General features: G+C 46.2%; 1 protein-coding gene across 4 annotated transcripts in view; it reads right to left on the bottom strand.

The window, feature by feature from the left end:
• Window positions 1-877: 877 nt before the first annotated feature.
• Window positions 878-20,161, bottom strand: part of bcl9 (BCL9 transcription coactivator) — a 39,583-nt gene continuing 20,299 nt past the window's right edge. For all 4 annotated transcript variants that reach the window (XM_069663142.1, XM_069663138.1, XM_069663140.1 and 1 more), the window contains exons 3-10: window positions 11,069-11,551; window positions 7,771-8,084; window positions 7,030-7,137; window positions 6,689-6,875; window positions 5,859-5,955; window positions 3,587-5,768; window positions 2,887-3,159; window positions 878-2,737 (exon numbers count right to left, since the gene is read on the bottom strand). In XM_069663142.1, coding sequence (XP_069519243.1) covers window positions 1,698-2,737; window positions 2,887-3,159; window positions 3,587-5,768; window positions 5,859-5,955; window positions 6,689-6,875; window positions 7,030-7,137; window positions 7,771-8,084; window positions 11,069-11,355 — 4,488 coding nt within the window. In that variant the 5' untranslated portion in view covers window positions 11,356-11,551 and the 3' untranslated portion in view covers window positions 878-1,697. The remainder of the gene's footprint in view (window positions 2,738-2,886; window positions 3,160-3,586; window positions 5,769-5,858; window positions 5,956-6,688; window positions 6,876-7,029; window positions 7,138-7,770; window positions 8,085-11,068; window positions 11,552-20,161) is intronic.

Raw genomic sequence — 20,161 nt, forward strand, 5'->3', positions numbered from 1 at the left:
TTTGATCAACTTTCTCTCTTTTGGATCGTGTGTTACGGGCTCTGTAATCCTTCCGGCTCAGTAACACAAAAAAAGCAGAGTTAGTAGTAGTAGTAAAGTAGAGTTAAAATGCATACACATGTTTGCATCTATTTGGGAAGTGCGGCGTCCTCTGAAAATAGCTCTCGGTAAGTACTTGATAGTAAGTGCCTGATAAAATGTCAACTTGGCAGCGCTTCACGGTTTGCCTCGCTCTCTTTGTTCCAGCTAAATGTTGGTAAGCTGGTTTGACGTGTGGAATGACAAAGACGCCACCTGGTCCACATAAGTGACTTGGTGTGAGTAGTCAAGAGCCAAGTTGACACACAACGCGCGCACACACACACACGCCATAGACAACATGTATATACCAAAACAATATCTTTTATTTGTAGTCCATCACCACAGCCCTGGTAGGCTATTTTTGCACCAAAGCCAATGGAGAAACACATGACAAGCTTATACAATAGAGAAAAGAGAGGAAGTCAACTGGATGGTAAGCAGTACGTGTTTACATTTCCTTGTGTCTCACTTTGGACACCACACCTGCCTTACTAAATTTAACCAGATCTACCTAGCTCTAGTTCTATAACTCCTGGCATCCCTGCTGTGCCACTCCTGTCGCATTCTGCTGACCTTTTGGGGATTATTGCTGTGGGAATGATTATTACCCAGAGTCAACAAGAGAGTCAAAACAAAACAGGAACACAACAGGAACAAGAAGAACACACATAGCACATCTGGGTTTTAGCAGTATTATTCACGCTGGCGAAAGTTGAGTCCTGAAAGTAGGATCCTCACACTTAACGTGTTGCTCTCAATGGTAAAAATAGAGAAAGAAGACGCTTTCTGCAGACGGTCCATGTTTGTGCTTTTTTAATAATACTATTATCTTAATGAGGTCATAGTTTGGTTTGTTATACACTGGAGTTACAAAGGAAATTAAAATAGACTAAAATTCGAATAGCCCACCAATGGTAAACAGTACAGTATTTTTAGGGGGCGTTCCTCCCCCAATGAAAGTTGGGTAAGAGGAGTTGAGAGGTCACTGATAGAATGCCTATACATACAGACACATACATACATACCACACAAACATACAGTCTGTCAAGCACGCACTCTCACACGTATATACTGTACAGAAACAGTCAAAACGATGGAGCGAGAGACAAGATGGAGTTCCACTAAAGTCTTCACAAAGCACAAATTCTTCGTATTCCTTTCTCTTGTTCCAACACCACTTTTCGTGACAAATTTTTGTTTTTTTAAATTTGAAAAAAGTAGACATATACTGTAGCATCTCCACGCTGACTTGTTAGGGTTGATTCCTCTTTGATGTTGAAGTCATCTTTATAGTCAGATATTCAAAAAAACACAAGAACAGTTTTTTTGCGAAAATGATGCACAACAATCCCATACATTCTGAAGTTCATGAGTCAAAAATTCAATGTTCTTGTGGCAAAAAGTACTCCGATTAGGGCCTGTCCGAGTCTCCATTGGAAAAGTTCCCACAGGACATTACTAGGTGACTGGTAAGCTCCATTCTGTTCATTTCTGGGTACATCCTCTCTAGTATTATACTTCCTTTGCTCGAGTCCATCAGAGTTGTCTCTCCACACGCCTTTACTCCACCTTTGCGTACTGTCCAAGAACATTCTAGATACAAGGTTTCTGTTGGATTAGAACATTCCAGGGCCCGGACTGAACCCCATGTCCATGTCACGTGGCCTCATCTGGCCGCCCATCATCATTGTCTGCTGTGGGGGGCCGCCCATGCCCTGCAGTGACATCATCATGTTAGGTGAGCCGCCAGGGCCTGGGTGGGCCATTTGTCTCCCCTGCATCATGCCTCCCGGACCCCCAGGGGACATCATCCGGTGCTGGGGGCCCATCATGCCTTGGCCCATGAATCCTGGAGGCCGCATTGAGTTATGGCCAGGGTTGCCCATTGGCATGTCTTGGGGGCCCATCACCCCACCAGGACCCCCTGGCATCCCCCCCATCCCCTGCATGGACATCCCCATCCTCGGTGGACCGTCACCCATCATTCCCTGCATGGGGAAGCCAGATGGGTGAGGAGGTTTCCCCCCGGGGTTGTCTCCTCCACCTCTGGGGAAGTACGACAGAGTCTGGCTGGGCTTTTCTGACGGGATTATCCTGGACAGGTCGAACTCGGGAATGCCGGACGCTCCCGGCCGCATCACCTCGTGAAGGTCTGCATCACTGAATCCACCTTGCATGTTGTTGAATTCTGGCCCTCCAGGGGTATTTGGCTTGCACATACCCCCATCACCCCCGCCCCCATGAGGCATGTTCCCCATCCGTCCTCCCATTGGCCCTCCCTCTCCCTGGAAGCCCATTGGATGGCCGGGGAAGCCTTGGGGACCAGGACCGTTGTGCGGTGAGAAAGGTCCTTGCTGAGAGGGGGACTGGGTGAGGGGGTATGCTTGGCCTCGATGAGGGTAACCCATACGTCCCTGGGGCATCATTTGAGGGTTTACCATACCGGGATCTTGGGGATTTGGTGGTATCATCATGCCATGAGGCATCATGCCTGGGCCCATGTTGGGGGCATTGGGAGAGGGCATCTGGGGGGGCATGCCATGGGAGAGGGGCTGCGATCCCATTGGATTCATACCCAGGGGGCTCAGGGCAGACATGGGTCCGGGGTTTCCAGGTCCCATCATACGAGGATTTCCTTGGTGATTCATTGCCATACCTGTATGTGCAAAACAAACAGAAGAGATTATATATTCGGTGAAATATCTTTTCAGACACATCAGAGGTAGATAAGTATAAATATAACTAAAAATGGGCACAATTTTCGGATACAAATTAAACAAACGAAATCGATTTCAGAAGTCTTACCATTGTTGTTCACTGACGGCAGGTTTGGGGAGCGAGCCGGGGGCGAGTCATCATCAGAGCTGGCTACAGTCTTTATGGCATCGTGGTAGAGAGGGGTGGAGCTGGGCATTGCAAACTTGGACATGCGTGACATCATGATGGAGAGAGGATTCTGGGAGAGAGTTGGCTCAGGGGGCATGGTGTAGGGACTGCCAGCCGGGACGTTGCCTGGGTGGGACATAGAGCCAGATGGAGCCCCTGATGAAGGAGGGGCTGAGGGAGGACCGTTACCACCTGGAGGACGACATGATGAGAGAGCGATGATAAAACTGAGATGAAACTTGGAAGACTTTGAAAGAGTTTTTATCTGAGATTATATTAGCAACAGTGTGTGGTACTCAGGGATCTGTAGGATCCAAATAATGCAGCCACAAGAGGGAGCCACTGGACCATAACCGACCAAACCCCACCCCTCATACAGATGTGTGAACTTGAGTGAGTGATCCACTTGATAGATCGCCTTTTCTATTTTTCTTTTTATTCTCTGACTTCGAAGTCGAATAGTCTCAATGTGATATTACCTGATAATAGAGACCAGTGAAAGAAATCCAAATCTTAAATGAAAGGAGCTTCAAAAAGACAACTAGTGCACAAAGAAAATTAAGAAACAACTGGAATGAAGAACACAAAGTGAAGTTAAAAAATACACAGATTGTCATACCTTGCTCCATGCCCCCCATCATGTTTGGTGAGGTGATACTGAGGGGAGGCTTGCCACCCTGAGGTGGTACTCCAGGACTCTGCATGGGTGGTTTTGGAGAGGAAGCCCATCCTGGAGAGGGGTTAGGAAGAGAAGGAGACCTCATATGAACTGGAGAAGCACCGGCTGAGCCCATCATGGAGTGTGGGGACTTCATTGGTGCTGAAGATGGAGGAGCTGGAGGGGCGCTGGGACCTGTGGGACCGGTGAGCATGCCAGCCAGCTGGGACGGAGTCTGAGGGGATTTAAGATTCCCAGAGGGAGAGCCCATCATGGGGGACTGCACTTGTCTCAGAGGAGGTGACTTGAGTGGGTTGACACTGGGAGAGTTTCCCCCACCTGCTTGGACATTCAGATCTGCTGGCTTGCGGCCCCTCTGACCTTGTGAAGGGCCCCCAGCGGAGGGGAGATGGTTCATACGGCCGTTACCTCCGGTCGGTGTTGATCTGTGCTCTGGACCAAAGGCTGGGTCTCCATGTGGACCCCTCATTCCTCCAGGGCCCCCTGGGAAAGGCCGCCCTGGCCCCATTGGAAAGTCTCCAGGCTGTGCCTGATCAGGGAAGGGAGGACCCTGCATGGGTCTTCCCTGAGGACCCATGTTCTCCATCGGAGGTCCTCCACCTCCTCTCATTCTCATTATCTCGTCAGGACTCATATTCATGGGGGCATCTCGTAGTTTGTTCGGGTGCATATGAGGCCCTGGTCCAGGCCCGGGCCCCATGCCAAATTCAGGCCCCATTTCCCTGCCCCCCATTCCCTGGAGCCTGGAGGATGGGCTCATTGGACCATCGCCGGGCATTCTGGGAAATATACCCATGCCATTACCAGGTTCCATTCCTCCTCTTTGGTGACCCATCATCCTCTGCATGTCCATCATCATCCCAGGAGGGAGGCCCTTCTCGCCACCCATACCTTGGTGAAACATCGCCTCTTGTACTGACTGAGGATTTGGGAAACGCTCGCCACGACCCCCTGGACCGGCGAACATTCCCCCAGGTCCGCCTGGAAATCCTCGTGCATCTCCCATGCGGGGAGGCATGTCGTCAGGCCAGCCCATTCCAGGCCTTGGGGGTCCCTCCATCTCAGGATTCATCATACCAGAGAAGCCAGGCATCCTCTGCATGTGTGGGGGCATTCCCCTGGGGCCCGGGCCCATGGCCATGCGCTCCTGAAAGTGCTCTGGTGGACCACCTGGCCCTCCCCACATCTCCCCTGGGCCCATCTGGTATGGAGGCGGGGGCCCTCGCATCATGCCACGTGGACCATGGGGGTGCATCATCATGTCTGGAGGAAGAGGCCGGTGTTGCAATTCTTGCTTCTTCCTCTTCTCTTCATAAAACTCCTGCTGTAGCTTCAACCAGGCAACCTGCTCAGGAGTCATCTGATCTCCATCCCCACAGCCCCCTGGACCCCCCATGTGTGCACCCATTTCATCTTGTGGAAATGGGGGCATGTCCCTGGGACCATGGGGTGGGCCAAAGGGTGGACCTTGTGGACGTGGTCCTCCCGGCCCACCTGGTGGTCCAAGGCTCTGAGACTGTGCCATCATAGCTTGTAGGGGGCCCTGCTCAGACCTTCGGGGTGCACCATCAGGGCCTCCGTCATGGGGTCCACCATGGGACTGTGGGGGCCCCGCTTGTGGGGCATCACGGTCATCGGGGAAAAGCATGCGCTGAATATCTCGCAAGGTCTGCAGAGACCGCTGGCGATGCTCCAATTGTTCTTGGGACAGCCCCTCTGTGTTGGCCTCCATGTTCAGCAGCTCCTGGGCCAGCTGCTGCTGCTGCTGTTGTTGCTGTGGTGTCAGACCTGCTCCACCAGAGCCTCCACCCTGCCCTCCTTCACCTGCTGTTGGAGGGTTGAGGCCTGCCTCAGGTTGGGTAACAGAGGCCTGGTCAACCGGGGCATTAGTGTTACTGGGGCTACTGCCAGGAAGATTTTTGGATTCCATGCTTGCAGATGATGACCCATCCTGTGGAAGAACACCAGACTGGCTCCCTTGGTTTGAGGACTGGGGTGGGGCTGGCTCTGCCATGCCAGGTAAGGACGGCTTTGATCCAGGCTGGTGGCTCTGATCTTGGGCATGGGATGGGGTTTGCTGAGGAGGCTTGGCGTCGTTTCGGAGGGCGCTTGCTGCATTGTTCTTAAACAGAGAGCAGAAATAGTATTTAAATAAGATGAGATTTTGTATGGAAGCTTGTGTGCAATAGAAAGTGGCAGTGTGTGTATTTACCAGGAGGAGGTGAGCTTTGTCCTTGCTGTTGGAGATGTTTTTCATGTGGAAGGCGATGATGTTTTCTGTGTGGCCAGTTAGAACCGAATCAGCTGCCCTGAGGACAAGAAGGCAGACAGTCAGATATCAGTCATCAGACACAATAAATATGTGTGTGTGTGCTTTTTAGAGACCGTGAGCCGGATGAATGAGTGCTAGATGCGACCATGAAGGTAAATCCAAGGTCAACAGACTAAGTAAACTGTTGCACACATACACCTTCCACCGAGCATCCGCATCTTTGATCTTTAATTCCCAACAGAGTGTGTTTCGCAGTGGGAGTGTACACTTGGCTAAGATTAACAAACGCTCGTGCAGATACACACAATGGATTCAGGTTATAACTGGGGAAGTTTTGAGAAGGAGAGAAGGGGTGGGTAGCAGGCATCTTAGTGGCATACACACAAACAGCTTCAACAAACATCAAAGACAGAAACAACCACTTACGACAGGGGCACAGAGATATACTTGAGGCAATTTACATTGTGAGAAATTCCATTTAATTTTGAAGTGCGATTCCACAAAGGATTTTGCTGCGGATGTTTTTCTAGTGTAAAAAATGTCTTAAGATTATGAATTAATTAGCCTATCTAAGCACATTAACATTAAGAATATGTAGAGATAAGCTGTGACTGTAAATACTAATCACTATTTCAGACTTAACAACAGTGAAAAGATTCTACACACGTACGAAATATTCAGAATTTGGATGTCAAATTACACCTGAAGGCAACAAAAGAATGGAAGATACAAGTACAACCGATACAAATGATAACTTTTAGCTTCCTTACTTGTTGGCCATATCTGTTGTGAAGACATAAACGAGTTTCGAGGCCGGTTTCTGCCCACTAGCGGGTTCTGTCGTGGAGCCCTGGCCTCCCAGTGTATTGTGAGAGGGCGTGGAGGAGCGACTGAGTCCGGCATTGGAGGTAGAATGTGTGACAGAGTCCTGGGGCTTCACGTCACTGGAGTTACAATCTACAGGAAGAAAAAAAAAAAAGGGAAAACCATTGTTTTAGGATCAGCACAGGCTTTTTGGACAATGTAGTTCTACTAAGTAGCTGTCGTGAGTCAAGTTGATCAGCGGGGGGGACTGCGACACATGCTTGGATGCACGCGTTAACACACTTACTGAAGAATCCTTTGTCATCTTCGTCACTTTCTCCCCCAGAGCACCAGTCGGCTCCACTGTACGGCTGCCTCCTCTCTGCCACGCACATCCTCTTCACCCTGCTGCTGTCTGCAAACACACACACACACACAAAGTGAGTGAGTGACTAAGGGACTGCAAAATATATTTTTTCAAGTCCCTTCTTTAAACATACTTTTATCAGAACACTTTTCTTGATTTTGCTTGTATTTCAATGTCTTATAATGTTTTTATTTGATAATTTTTTAATGTCTGCTCTGGACAGATTTGGTGTAAACCACAGAGATAATAAAGACCTATATGTACAGCACTTTTCTGAAAGTTTTGCAGTGGTACAGGATGCCAAACATGGGATGGAAACTAATGTAACTAATCTGAGAGAATTTTATGAACCGTTTCTGCAGGAGATAATATGTTCAGTCGTATTAGATGCAAAGAAACACACAACACAATCACTACAGACGTGAAACTTTTAAGAAGTTTGTGGTATTTCATCTATGCTGAGCATTTCATTACACATATATAAAAGCACCGCTACTACTAGTTTGTCTACCAAAAACATCACGAAGCTCAGGCACCCTGCTCGAATACCTGAGTTAAATATTTGTGTCATGCTGGTGAGATAAAAACATTTAAAATAGTCTCTTTGTTCATGCCGTCTATTTCACCCTTTCTGACCCGAGCTGAAACCTGTACAATAGTGCTGTTTATGGCAGTTATTACCTTTCTCCTCACTCGTGGGTGTGCCACCCTCCGGCTGCTCAAACGACTCCACCGAGGTGCTTCTCTCCCTTTTGACTTTAACCTTAGAGCTTTGGCCAGAGGTCAGGCCCTGTCCGTTCTTCAGCCCCATGCCCCCTGCCACATTCTGAGCCCCTTTGGCGCCCAGGGTTTTGGGGTCGCAGGGTGAGGGCTGTGATTGGCTGCCAGTGCTCCCTGGTTTACCCTGATTGGGCATTTTAGAGTCCATCTGGGTGGCAGTGGAGGGGGACATGACGGGAGGTGAGCGTACCATGGCCTCCGTCTTAGGTTTAGGGCTGACAGACAGAGGAGAGGCAAAAAGATCATACATTGAATCTTCCATTAAGCCAAGAACAAAATACATTTTTGTTTGATTAAAACAGTGCAATGCTTTTTTACATAATGGTCTATTTGGATGTAACAACTGATCTTTTTTCTTCAAAAATACATTCATGAACTTGTTTCACTTATGAAACACACATAACAGGAGGGAAATGGGGCATATCAAGCAAAAGGCCTGGGGCTTGAAGTTGGGTTACCCAGTAGTCATGCTCTTAAGTTTGGCAAAGCAGATGGGAGGTACAAAGACAGCTGGTTATCCATGAGGTCTGATATCCCCCTATATCTTGTACCCATGTTTCCCACTATAGCACCCGTGAGAAGAAGTAAAAACAGAAAAGAAAAGGTGACTTTTTTTGCCCTCTTTTTCTCCTTTGCAATCCCCAAACACAATTTGATTATGGCATCCAGCAGTTGGCACTATGACCACAAGATTAGGTTACTTGTATTGGGAAATTCCTCGTCGTTAAAACAGTTAAATCTGAAGGAACCGACTGTAGACACACAGGCCATCTACAAATGACTGCTTACAAGTTATGGGAGCAGTTCAGTTCAGGCAAGCAGGACACATCCAACTGGCAGAGAACACCCTTACCACACCCTAATCTCTTTCTCTGTCTCTCTCTCCCGCTCTCTCTCTCTCTCACACACACACACACACACTTGTACTAGTAGCATGAAACAAATGCCAACATGTCCAAAAAGCACAGCCGCAGCCTAGCGCACTTCATGTACACACTAACAGACACACATTTAGGAGAAGAAGAAGGCAAAGCCAGTATTTTGGCAGCCCAGGCAGCCGTTTCCAGAGGCTCCAGAACCATGAGTCAGCAGGGAAAACGTCCAAGCTCAGTGTACTCCCTGACCCCGGAACAGCTCTGGATCACGCATCAGGACCTTTCAGGTGAAAGAACCGAGCAAAAAGCTGATCCTGGGTCTGCATTACGCCCCAACCGACCTTGCGGTCTAAACAGCAGATGCTCAGCTTTGTTGACCATATTTAGATGGCCAAGACTCACTTTTGATCACGTAACACACACACACACACACGCTTGGTGATAACTTGCTGCACGAAAGCTAGACGGTTAACAAACACAGCTTTAAACTTCCCTTTTGTGTGAACGGATTGCAGATTCTCCTCACGTTTAGATGGGCTCCCTGCAGGTCAACTGATTCACCCCCTCGCCCAATTAAAAATGTGCACGTTAGGCAATATAAGATCTCTGCCATTGACCAGACCACTGCCTGTAGAAATGGTTGCTCACTGCACTTAGATAGTTGGATTCCTCCGCAGATGTTTTTTAAAAAACTGAGCACATTTTGCACCATTATGCGGGCCGCTGTGGCTCAGTGGTAGAGTGGGTCTTTCAGACGGAAGGTTGGTGGTTCGATCCCCAGTCTACATGTCGAAGTGTCCTTGGGCAAGACACTGAACCCCAAATTGCTCCCGGGGATAGCCAACGAATGTGATGACTGGTGGACAGCTGGGCTCGTTAGGTAGCAGCCTCTGCCGTGTAAGAGCAGCTTTGAGTGGTCGCAAGACTAGAAAAGCGCTGTATAAGTAGAGTCTATTTATTAGGGATAGACCGATTATCGGCCAGGCCGATTATCGGCGCAGATATTCGGCATTTTGACGCATATCGGCATCGGCCTTTTTTTAAATCCGACGGCCGATAAGAGATCAATTTAAAACGGGGTTATTTTGGCTCTGATGCAGCCGCGCCTCTCTGTCTGCAGTCACTACTCTGTCTCCAGCATTGTCCCACCCACAGCACTGATTGGTTACACGCAGAGCCATGGCACGGGTAACAGCCAATCAGCAGTGAAAGCTGTTCATGCAGAGTGCTCACACACACGGCAGAGAGGAGAAAATGTTCATTATTTAACTTTGTTTTATTTACTTTATAAAACTTCAGGAAGTTATTTATTTATTTAAATTTTCAGTTAACTTTATAAGAGATGCTGCTGACCCTGGGAACTCCCTGCACTTTTTGTTTGTTTGTTTAATAAACATATGCTTAAAGGCATTTAAACAAAGTTAAGTGTTGGAGTTTGTATTATTCAAAATTTTGACCCCAATATTTTCACTTTTACGGCAAAGGAATATCGGCTCCAAATATCGGCTCCAAATATCGGTTATCGGCCTCCTTAATCGGTATCGGCCCTGAAAAAACCATATCGGTCTATCTCTACTATTTATCACTTATCTTGCAACTGGTAAGGCATGAGAGTATCACAACATGCCAAACACTGGCCAATCAGTGATGAAAGGCAGACGACGTGCCTGATTTGAAATCTTTACTTGACAAAAAAAACCCGCAGGAAGTCTTTTATTTTGAAAGAGAAATGTCTCCATACATCAAGTAGTGTGTGTTTTGGTTTCGACAGTGCCTTGTTTTCTCACATCTTCCCGCTCTGAACAGAGGGTTGACTGTTTGTGCTCTCTCTTCTCAGCTGTCAATAAACACTGACAGATAATGTTTATTCATTTCTGATATTGTGTGATGATTCTGTAATTGCCTGAAACAGGTTTATGTGCTGGACAGAAGCTTGTGCGTCCCCACTAAAACCTGTTTATGTACTATTGATGCGTTGAAGACACTACTTTCAGTCATCAGCTGTTAGCAGTACACAACAATGCGTGTGATAAAAACTTGATTTAGTGTCCCCTTGCAGACGACAACAATGTTGTGCAGCCTTTAAAACAATCCGTTTAACAAGGAGCAGATGAAATTTAACTTCTGCTCGCTGTGCAGTTGTGCTGCCGTTCGGAGAACGTCGGGATTAAATGCACAATTTTAATCAACGCTCAGATCAGTGTTCGGCTGATTAGGCTGTTAAAACAATCATCAGGATCTCACATAGTTATACGCACACACACACACACACACACATTAGCATCACAGCACTAGACCCACAGGTTGCTCTGGAGTCCACTCACCTCTGCGTGTTGGTGGACGGGGAGTTCTTTAGCCTATTGGAGTGCATTGATGGGGCTCCCAGGACTACAGAACAGGGTGGAGTGATGAGCTGGTGAGGGCTGCCTGTGTGTGAGAGAGGCGCTTTTGTGCGCACGTTCCTGGAGCCGGGAACAGGATTCCCGATGCTGGAGAGGTTTCCCCGACCGTCCTTGGCCTCCTCTCGCTCTTTCTTCCCTCGCTCCTTCTTGTTGAAATGTGTCGCTGCTGTACCTGCCGCCGCTGGCCTCTCCTCTTGGACCTCCAACATCCTCTTTATGTCCTTGTGTGTGAGTGCGGGTGTGTGCGCCTGTGTGTGTGTGTGTATATGTGTGTGTATGTGTGTGTGTGTGTGTATGTGTGTGAGAAAGCGTGTAAAAACAATAACAATAGTCCAGGAGCCTTTTCTTGTTCGGAGTGTATTTATGAAACTCCCCCAAGGGGGCTTTCAACGGCCCTCGGGCACACTGTGGAGAGAGAACAGAGGGAAGAAAGACGGTTAACAAAACTGGAAAAGAGGGACACAGTGTGAACAAATTTAAAGAAACACTGCTCGCTAATTTACTTTTGTTTAAATCTTTAGTGTAAGCTTGAAAAGTGGTCCTTAAAAGTTGGTCATTTTGTGTCTTACAACGGCTTTAGTCCGCTTTAATCCATGTCAGCAGGATTGGATTCCAATAGGTCCTTTTCACAGCAGACATTTTGACATTCCCAGCATGGAGAGCATGGGCTTTAATGAAACATAATTACTGGGACATTTAAATAAAAAAAAAATGGTTAAAGTTAGGAGTTACACCTGTGCTTTTATTGCTAAATGCAGTCAAAGTGTCTGCTGTGAAAAACCCTATTTTCACATGAAGTGTCAAAACGGTCAGAGTCACTTCTCAAAGCTCTCCTGCAGCATCTTCTCCCTCCACACTGCTCATTTGTTTACTTATACCCCTTCCCCACCAAAATTAGCGTGTTGATGCAGGTTAATCAGAGCCGGTTATACCCGCTTATAGATGCAGATTGTCTCTTTTCCCATTGCCAGTGAAGTATACTCCTGTCTCTTTTCTGCTGCGTCACCGTCTGACATCACAAATGCGCCCGAAACGGGGTTAGTAAACAGTGAGGATGTTACAGTGGTTAGGTCTTTATTGTATCTATTACTCATTCAGTCTGTTCATCAAACTCGGTGCCGACAAATTTGGAACGATTAGACGGGCGGAATTCGTTGCTGAGAATTTACCGACGGAGCATCGCATCATGCCGGACAGGGGGCGGAGATTAGCGTGTTGACACGGGTTTTGTGTTCCCATCAGTGCCGATCGGAGCCAAGGTGATCATTACCCAGGTCGACTGCAGAGTCATTTGACCCGGGTGTAAATGCCGATTGCAACCTTTCCCACTAAGCAAAAAAGCCGGGTGTTCGCGGGTTATTTGCCCAGTGGAAAAGCGGCTTTAGTATGACTTTAGTGTCACCTGGTCCTGATACAAACGGAAACAGTGTACTGAACAGTATTTTCCCAATTTATTCATGTTTATAATATACCGCTCACTTACAAACAGCCACCTTTCAAATGAACAGTGAGTCTTTCATGGAGCAAGCCCGATACATTGCAGCAAACAGCTCATTGCAGGTATATTGTATTAGTGTATATGTATCTGCATGTGTATAAATTAGGGATGGGAATCGCAGGGTAACTCACAACACGATAACGATAATATCACGATACAGTGGATCTGCGATAATTGATATATTGAAAACCAATCACATAATCTGATTAACTTTATTAATTTCCGCTCACATTACCCTCATTCATGTCATAAGCGCCACAGCGAGGAAGTCGTGACGCCCACCAAGCACTGAACATGTTGTTTTTGGAGGGAAGTCTCCACTTAAAATGTTTGATTCTTTCCTATTGTTCCTTTAGAGACTAAAAGCATTTATTCTAAGTTGCTTCAAACAAAGGAATCTCTGAAGGAATGTAATGTGTGATTAAGATTTCTGTGTGCCATTTAATCCCCCCTCCCATATGTGTAGTGCAGGGAGTGAGGGGGTTTGTCCAATCTTGTTCCCCGTTTCTGTTATTACTGAGAGTGTTGTGGTTTAAAGCGGCCGTCTTGCAGGTCGGCTCCACTGCGACTTACACAAACCAGTGCCTCTCTTTGATGAGCAAATAGTCAACAGCGAAATCAAACTCCGTGCATTCTCCTTTTTCATCTCATCCTCCCTCACACATTGTTTTCCTTTCCTTAATCCGAACTCTTCCCAAACGAAACCCGACAACAACTCTCTGAAGGGTTGAGAACATTTTTATAACATGTTGTACTCTGAACGTTTGTTGTGCTCGTGGCGTGTCATTATTTAGATGGTAAATGTTTGTGCTCGGTCCATAGTTAAAGAAAAATCTCCTGCACGTCGTTGCTGCAGAAACACTCGCTCTGTTCAGCTGTTTTGCTGTAAGTAAAAATGGTGTCAAATCACTAATTCATCAATAATCGGCCCAGCACTTCACTGAAGGGCCTCCACTCCTCGGTGTGTATTTTAATAGTAGTGTAATGAGTGTAGTTTGGATACACAAGGCTCCTCTGTGCTCCCCCCGTCTCTGTCCCCGTCTAGCAGCCAGCCTCTGCTCGTGTGCAGTAGTGATCTGTGGCCCCCGTGGTTGTAAATCACCTCTCTCGTAGACCAGCGAGAGACGAGTGTTGCTGCTGTAGCAGGAGTCGGTATATTTGTCTGGTTCCCAGTGACAACCTCCTCCTCCTCCACCCCCTTTCCCCCTCCCCTTTCCCCCCTCCCCAAAACACTCCACCTCCTTCTCCCCAGGGGAACTCTGGAGCCAGTTACAATGTTGAGTGTTTTGGAAGAGCTCCTAAATATTTTCAGGATGACAATGTAATCTGACTGACTGGGCCGCTGTCTCGCGAACAGGATTCTCATGCAATTCCTGAGCTCTCTCACCAACACACACGCACACACACACACAGTAACACACAGTGGTTTGGACCACAATGATACCTCTCCAGCTCTACCAGCACACTCCTCTGTTTGCTACAGTTGCAGTTTGGTGCTGCTTTTATTAAAGTAACACCAAATCTTTTTAGTATCAAAGACAAACGTGACTGTAACTGCTTTAGGCCCATGCAAGTATCGACAATTGAACGGTTAAAAGTCTGATTATGTCGTCATAACTTAGGGAATATTTTTAACACGGGCCACCGAGCCCCGACATTTGGGAGTCCAGTCGTAGCTTTTTGTGGCCCAAACATAAACTGTAAATGTAAAAATTATACATTCAACACAGACTTCCTTAACTGTGACATGTGAAGAAATTGACATAATGAAAGTATATTTTTATAACTATGTATAAATTAAGTTCTTTCTAAACATGATGTGCTCTACAGTCTCAAAGATGTCTGACTCATACACCCTGTCTCTCACTCTCCCCTCGCTCCCTCCTCTCAGCATTGTGCCTGACTCAGTCATGTCTGCGATGAAAACACATTTGTTTTAAATTTTCAGCAGCACGTGACAAGACGCCGGACAGAGAGTGTATGAAAACAATGGTTTAGAAGATGTTAATATTTCCCTGAATGGAGACGACATCGCGTCTGGTCAGTTAAAGATCAGGGTCATCTGTAGCGCGAGCACAAGCTAATTAACACTGAAAAGAGTATTCACCTCTAAAATCCCAAATAAGCAACAAAACAAGCTCAATCGTCCTCCATCATACCAAGCTCTTTTCCTGCTGCAGCACTTCAAGCGCCTAAACATATGCTATAATCAGGTTCTTTGTGTGGGTGTAACTAGGGATGCACGATATTGGATTTTTTGCCGATATCCGATATGCCGATATTTTAAAACTCATTAAGCCGATTACTGATACCGATATTTTTTTCCCGCACACCTAATTGCAGAGATCATCAACTCTCTTCTGTATTGGAATTAGCGTACAGTATAATGGTGATACTTTTATCACATTTGTTACAGCGGTCGGGGTGACGGGTCTTGAGATCAAGTTTGTAGCATTGAAAGACTTTGCCTTGGCTCCTCCTCGCATCACTGAAGCTGAGCAGTCATTGCAAAAAGCAGTTTTGCTATCTGTTTCGGACACTTTGAAAAACTTGCACACCACGGACATTTTGGCTTCTAACTCTCTCATGCTGCAGGTAGACACACGTGACGTCATCACGCTGCGCCGCGCAGGTCTTCTTCGCGCCGGGGACATTGCGCCGAGGTCGGGCATTTAATCAAGTATGCAGCAGCCCATTATTTTATCGGTTAATTATATCGGCGGATATCGGCGTGTTGGCCGATAGTCCGATAGTTCATTTTTAAGCCAATATCGGCCGATACCTATAACGTGCCGATAATATCGTGCATCCCTAGGCGTAACGTAAACGTTGCGCTGGTGACAGTTCACATTGTGGGAGATAGTTTGTGTCCAAGGCAGCTACTTGCTGACTTTAATGGTAAAGAGAAGACACGCGTTGAAATATGGGGATACATTTTTTCCTAAAAGGAATTCAAGGTGATTTGATGTTTGTTCATACAAAAATACCAAACAAAGACATTTGATAATTATGTCTGTTTATGATGTGTAGGCCAGAACATCTCTGCAGCACAATATTTCACTTAAAATGGTATTTCTACACATATTCAACCTTCAACAATTATTAAAATGGAATTTTTTTTGCAACTATTTTAAGCCAAACATTAAAAAGATGAGTGTTTAAAAGGTTTTCAACTGCTGATTGACAGTGATCCTTTTGCAAAGGTGTAGTTAAATGTAGAGTTGTTCTAATACCCAAAACAGTATGGGGAAAAGCTTCCATAAATCTGGTGTCTGGGGGTAATCAAGTCAATGCACCAATCAGATACCATCATGTATAAGACCCCAAAAAATCTACTTGTTTCTTCTGCATATAGAGAGTAGCCTCTCCAGAATGATGTATATTTTAGCTGCTACTAGCAACGACTGTTTTAGAGCGTAAAAAACAAGCTAGTTTCAGGTCAGTTATCATGTGAGGAAACACACATCGGACTGGTTTTAGAGGGGTATCAAATGATATTGGACCATCGCTGTGAAAAGGTGGGCTTTCGGCCTGCTGTGGTTGGATGTGGATGCGCAGTGACCCTGCTGTCCTGTCTGAAGTGGGCAGATAATTCCTCCACTGCTGGGCAGAAACAGAGATGATCAACCACAGGGCTCAAACAAAGACATTGAGGCCGATGACACGTTGGTGTCCACAGAAAGATGTATTTAGCGTGTTTCGGGTGATCTCGTTCTACTTTATCAAAAGAACGTGGCTCCTTCCTCCTTCAGCCCTAACCGACATAAACACCCTCAAGGGACGTTATCGAAACCTAAACCCAGATAATACAGAAATCTGTGCAAAGTGAGAACGTGCACGCGCGCAGACACAAACAGCGGGACCTGTCAATCACCTGTTCCCTCCAATCGCACGTTAACGAGGCACTAATTGGGACGCTTGCTGACACGGCTGTCATAAGGAATACACTGACGCACACACAAATCAGGGGTGCATATTGCAGCCAATAGCACTCAGACACACACCCACACAACAAAGCAGTAAAGAGGTAATCACAGAGATTTCTCTTCCTCCATCTCCACTAAAGACGCTGAACTGTCGATCACAGCTCACACGCCGAGCTGCAGTGCATGCCAGTTAATGGGAAAACAGTATAATGAGGCTCTAAAAATGAGCTTTTTGCCTCTGATATAAATACGAGGTTCCACATGAAAAGAGGGCAGAAAATAGTTCAATTCAATTAGATTTGGGGTTTCAAATGCGGGTGGCACTAAAAGGGAGCATTTCATTTCATGCTTATGTAACAGCCATCGTACGCTGGCTGAGCGCAGAGTAGAGAGTAGACCCTTCCCTGCTACGTCACCCAAATTCCTCTGTAGGGGAGATGGGAGGCTTTATGCCGGAGGAGTATCCACTTCTATAGGAGGGATTCAAATGTGTAGGATCAATCACAGCGGAGGAACCATGACCTCGCTACCATCACAGTCAAAAGCTTAAATTTTAAAACGCAACAATGCTACAAAGACATCATTTTCAAAAAGAAGGGGAAAAACACGCTCGAGTGCAAACACACGCACACACACGGGCTCTCTTCCCTCATCTCAGCCCTGCTGTTGGCTGTAAAAAGGGCCTGCTGATGTTTCAGCCTTATTTATGCAAATCCCATTTTGCAGTTCAGTCACAATGGAGTATGGCTCTCTCTTCCTCGCTCTCTAGCTCCCCTATTCGCTCTCCGTCTGCTCGGCCTCCATCTCAAGAATATTCTTTAGTCCATTACATGTTTAGGGTAATATCAGAAACATGATTTCCACCTCTCTTTCTCAGTTTTCTGCAAGAATTTACAAAAAAAATAAAAAGGCACCGCCGTCAACAATGAAGCGTGCAGTCTGAGGAAGCGGCAGGCAGAATCTCCATCTCTTCACACAAGGCCACAGCTTACATGAACCCAATATTCATTCAAATCAAATGACTAAATAAGAAGTCTCCAGTCAGAAGTTTTCAACAAGTTGTATCTCTGAAAAGTGGATTCCTCAAATTCCTGAGCATTGTTACTTTTACTTAAAAGCTGCCGCTGATAAATATAATGGCGTAACGGTGCATGTCATCCCCCACTCTCTCGTCCCCACATTTCCTGTCTCTGTTCGGCTGCCCTTTATAATAAAAGGCAAAAAAGCCTGAGTCAAAAGTTATGTTTTTATCTGCGTCTTTGGAGCAAGTGTAACGGTGTGCATCCACTGAACGCAAACCGACACAGCAAAAAATTCGCCCCCACTCATTGTGTATGCGCACCAGGCTAATGATGCACTGTTCAACAGCTTTTCTCCCTCTTCATGTCCATCCTTATGTCATACTGTTAGTAAACAACCTTGTTGGGAGCTGTTTGGATTAAAAAGACTCCTCAACTCACGGCAACAAGTGATCATGGAGAGGGGGCGGACACAAGATATTATATTATTCTATATTTGAATATACGACCGAACTGTAATAAAAAAGGATATTCAGATAGTTCGAGCCTATTTGTTTTTTTAGAAGGAGTTTTGACAGCACTAGGCCACACTGTAACAGGACCAAAAGACGGAAACAACAGGTCCTTTGGTGTTTGAACACTTTCATATAAATTATAAATTTCACCTGATGATGGTCTAAGAGCGGAAACGTGATCGACAGGCATTTTGTATTTCCACTCACATGTTTGTGTATCTGTTGTGTAGGAACTATGTACAAGCTATCATTATAAAACACATACATTTTCCTGTTTTGTTAAGAGAGGGCAGAGTCATAAAGTTAGTAAAATAACTCAGTCATACTTTAGAAGTTAGCAAACATTAGTGATTTATATGATGTACCTTAAACACTCAATACAAAGACCGTAACAACAAACTGATGGTATATAGAAGATGTGATCTTTTAACTTATATGAAAATTAAAGTGCTACTTGTTCTTTCAAATCAATCTTCAATCTTTAATCCGTTCATTTTGGATACCGTCTAACGTCTCAAATTAAGCAAAAGCCTCAGTGTTCTCGTTTACGTAACCACCTTCCTTTCTACTTCCTGCACACACCTGCCAGACTGCTGGTGAAGCATTAACAAACTGCAGCCCAACAAGCAGCATTAACTCTTCTGTAAAAAGGCATCAAAGCAAAGCAAAAGATCGTTTTGCCATCTCACAGCACCGTGGCTGAGGAATCACCTGCATGCTCACCTGTTGAGGTGGCCTCCGAAGAGCACCGACCCAGCACGCCGCACCCTGCAGATACCGCTCATGACTCGGGCTCGGTGCATGCAGAATGCGAGGAATGCTAAGTGTCACTAAACATAGAGCTGTGACGCCACTGATGTAACGTTTGACATAATGCATGGGACATGACAGGGACACAAAAAGCACACAGGTATGCTCAGCTAAAGTGAAACCAAGCTGCACAAATATTTACAATTAACTTTTCCAAATTCTCCAAACTCTTAAGTTCTCCGACAGTAACAACAGCTTCATATCTCCACCTGAGTGGAGTCTCTAAAACAGCCGTCACCCCCACATCCTCGGCTCATCCTCTCCTCTGGTCTGCAGACGATGCCCCTCCAGGGAGGCGACATGTGTGTTATGTCACATATCGTCATATCATATCGCAGTGACAGAAGCCTCGCCGTGTCCGTCACAATGATGGAAGCAGCGATGAAAGCAGGAGCACGGGTAAGGGGTGTGATACAGATATACCCGTAGGAGGAGGGGTTTATTGCACAAGTCGCCCTCTTCACTGCGAGCGCGGGTGGGTGTCTGTGTCTCAGACAAACACACACACACACACACACAGCTGACTCACTAGTGACACATCTGCTGGCGTAGTCTGGGCACGGTGCCATGAGTGGCGGCCAGCTCCAGCAGCAGGACTGGCACTCGGCACTCCAGCCTGCTGTGATCTCCGTCGTAGACACGCTTCACCCTGCTCTGCCATCTCCGTCGATCTGCCCCGTCTGTCTCTGCATCTCCGGCTAAGTGGGTGTGTCTGGCTTACACACCCACGCGCTCACCTTTCTACTCAATGCGAGACAAAGAGACTGGGTAACTGGCAACAATGTGCCATGACACAGCGTGGGCAAGTCAGGGGAGTGCCAGTATCAAACGCTTACATAAACGCACAACAGCAAGTCTTACTTTGATTTAATTATACATAAAACTGAACAGTAAAGATTATAATACACATTTTGGACTTAGTTTTGTAACATAAAATACACTTAGACACAGCATGTGTATAAGAAGATTTGTAGTAAGAAGTTGTATAAGGGTTGCATAAGGCACTCACATTGCCCAACTCTCTGTTCACCATCACATAAAGCACGCAACAAATAGATTCTTAATCTCACTGTCCACCACAAGGACAGGAAGTGCGAGCAATAAAAGCCAAAATGAAAAACCATGAAAGAGCTAAATCAAACCTGTGAAGCCCAACACCTCAGTAATGTGAGCAGTGGAGGAGCAGCAAGATTTCTTCTTTCTTTCTTCACATAAAATCATGCTACCTCCGGCTTAACATTAAAGCT

Source organism: Semicossyphus pulcher, unplaced genomic scaffold, assembly GCF_022749685.1.
Source record: "Semicossyphus pulcher isolate SPU_LCO1_2020_fin unplaced genomic scaffold, fSemPul1.0.p SCAF_15, whole genome shotgun sequence".
Taxonomy (NCBI): Eukaryota; Metazoa; Chordata; class Actinopteri; order Labriformes; family Labridae; genus Semicossyphus; species Semicossyphus pulcher.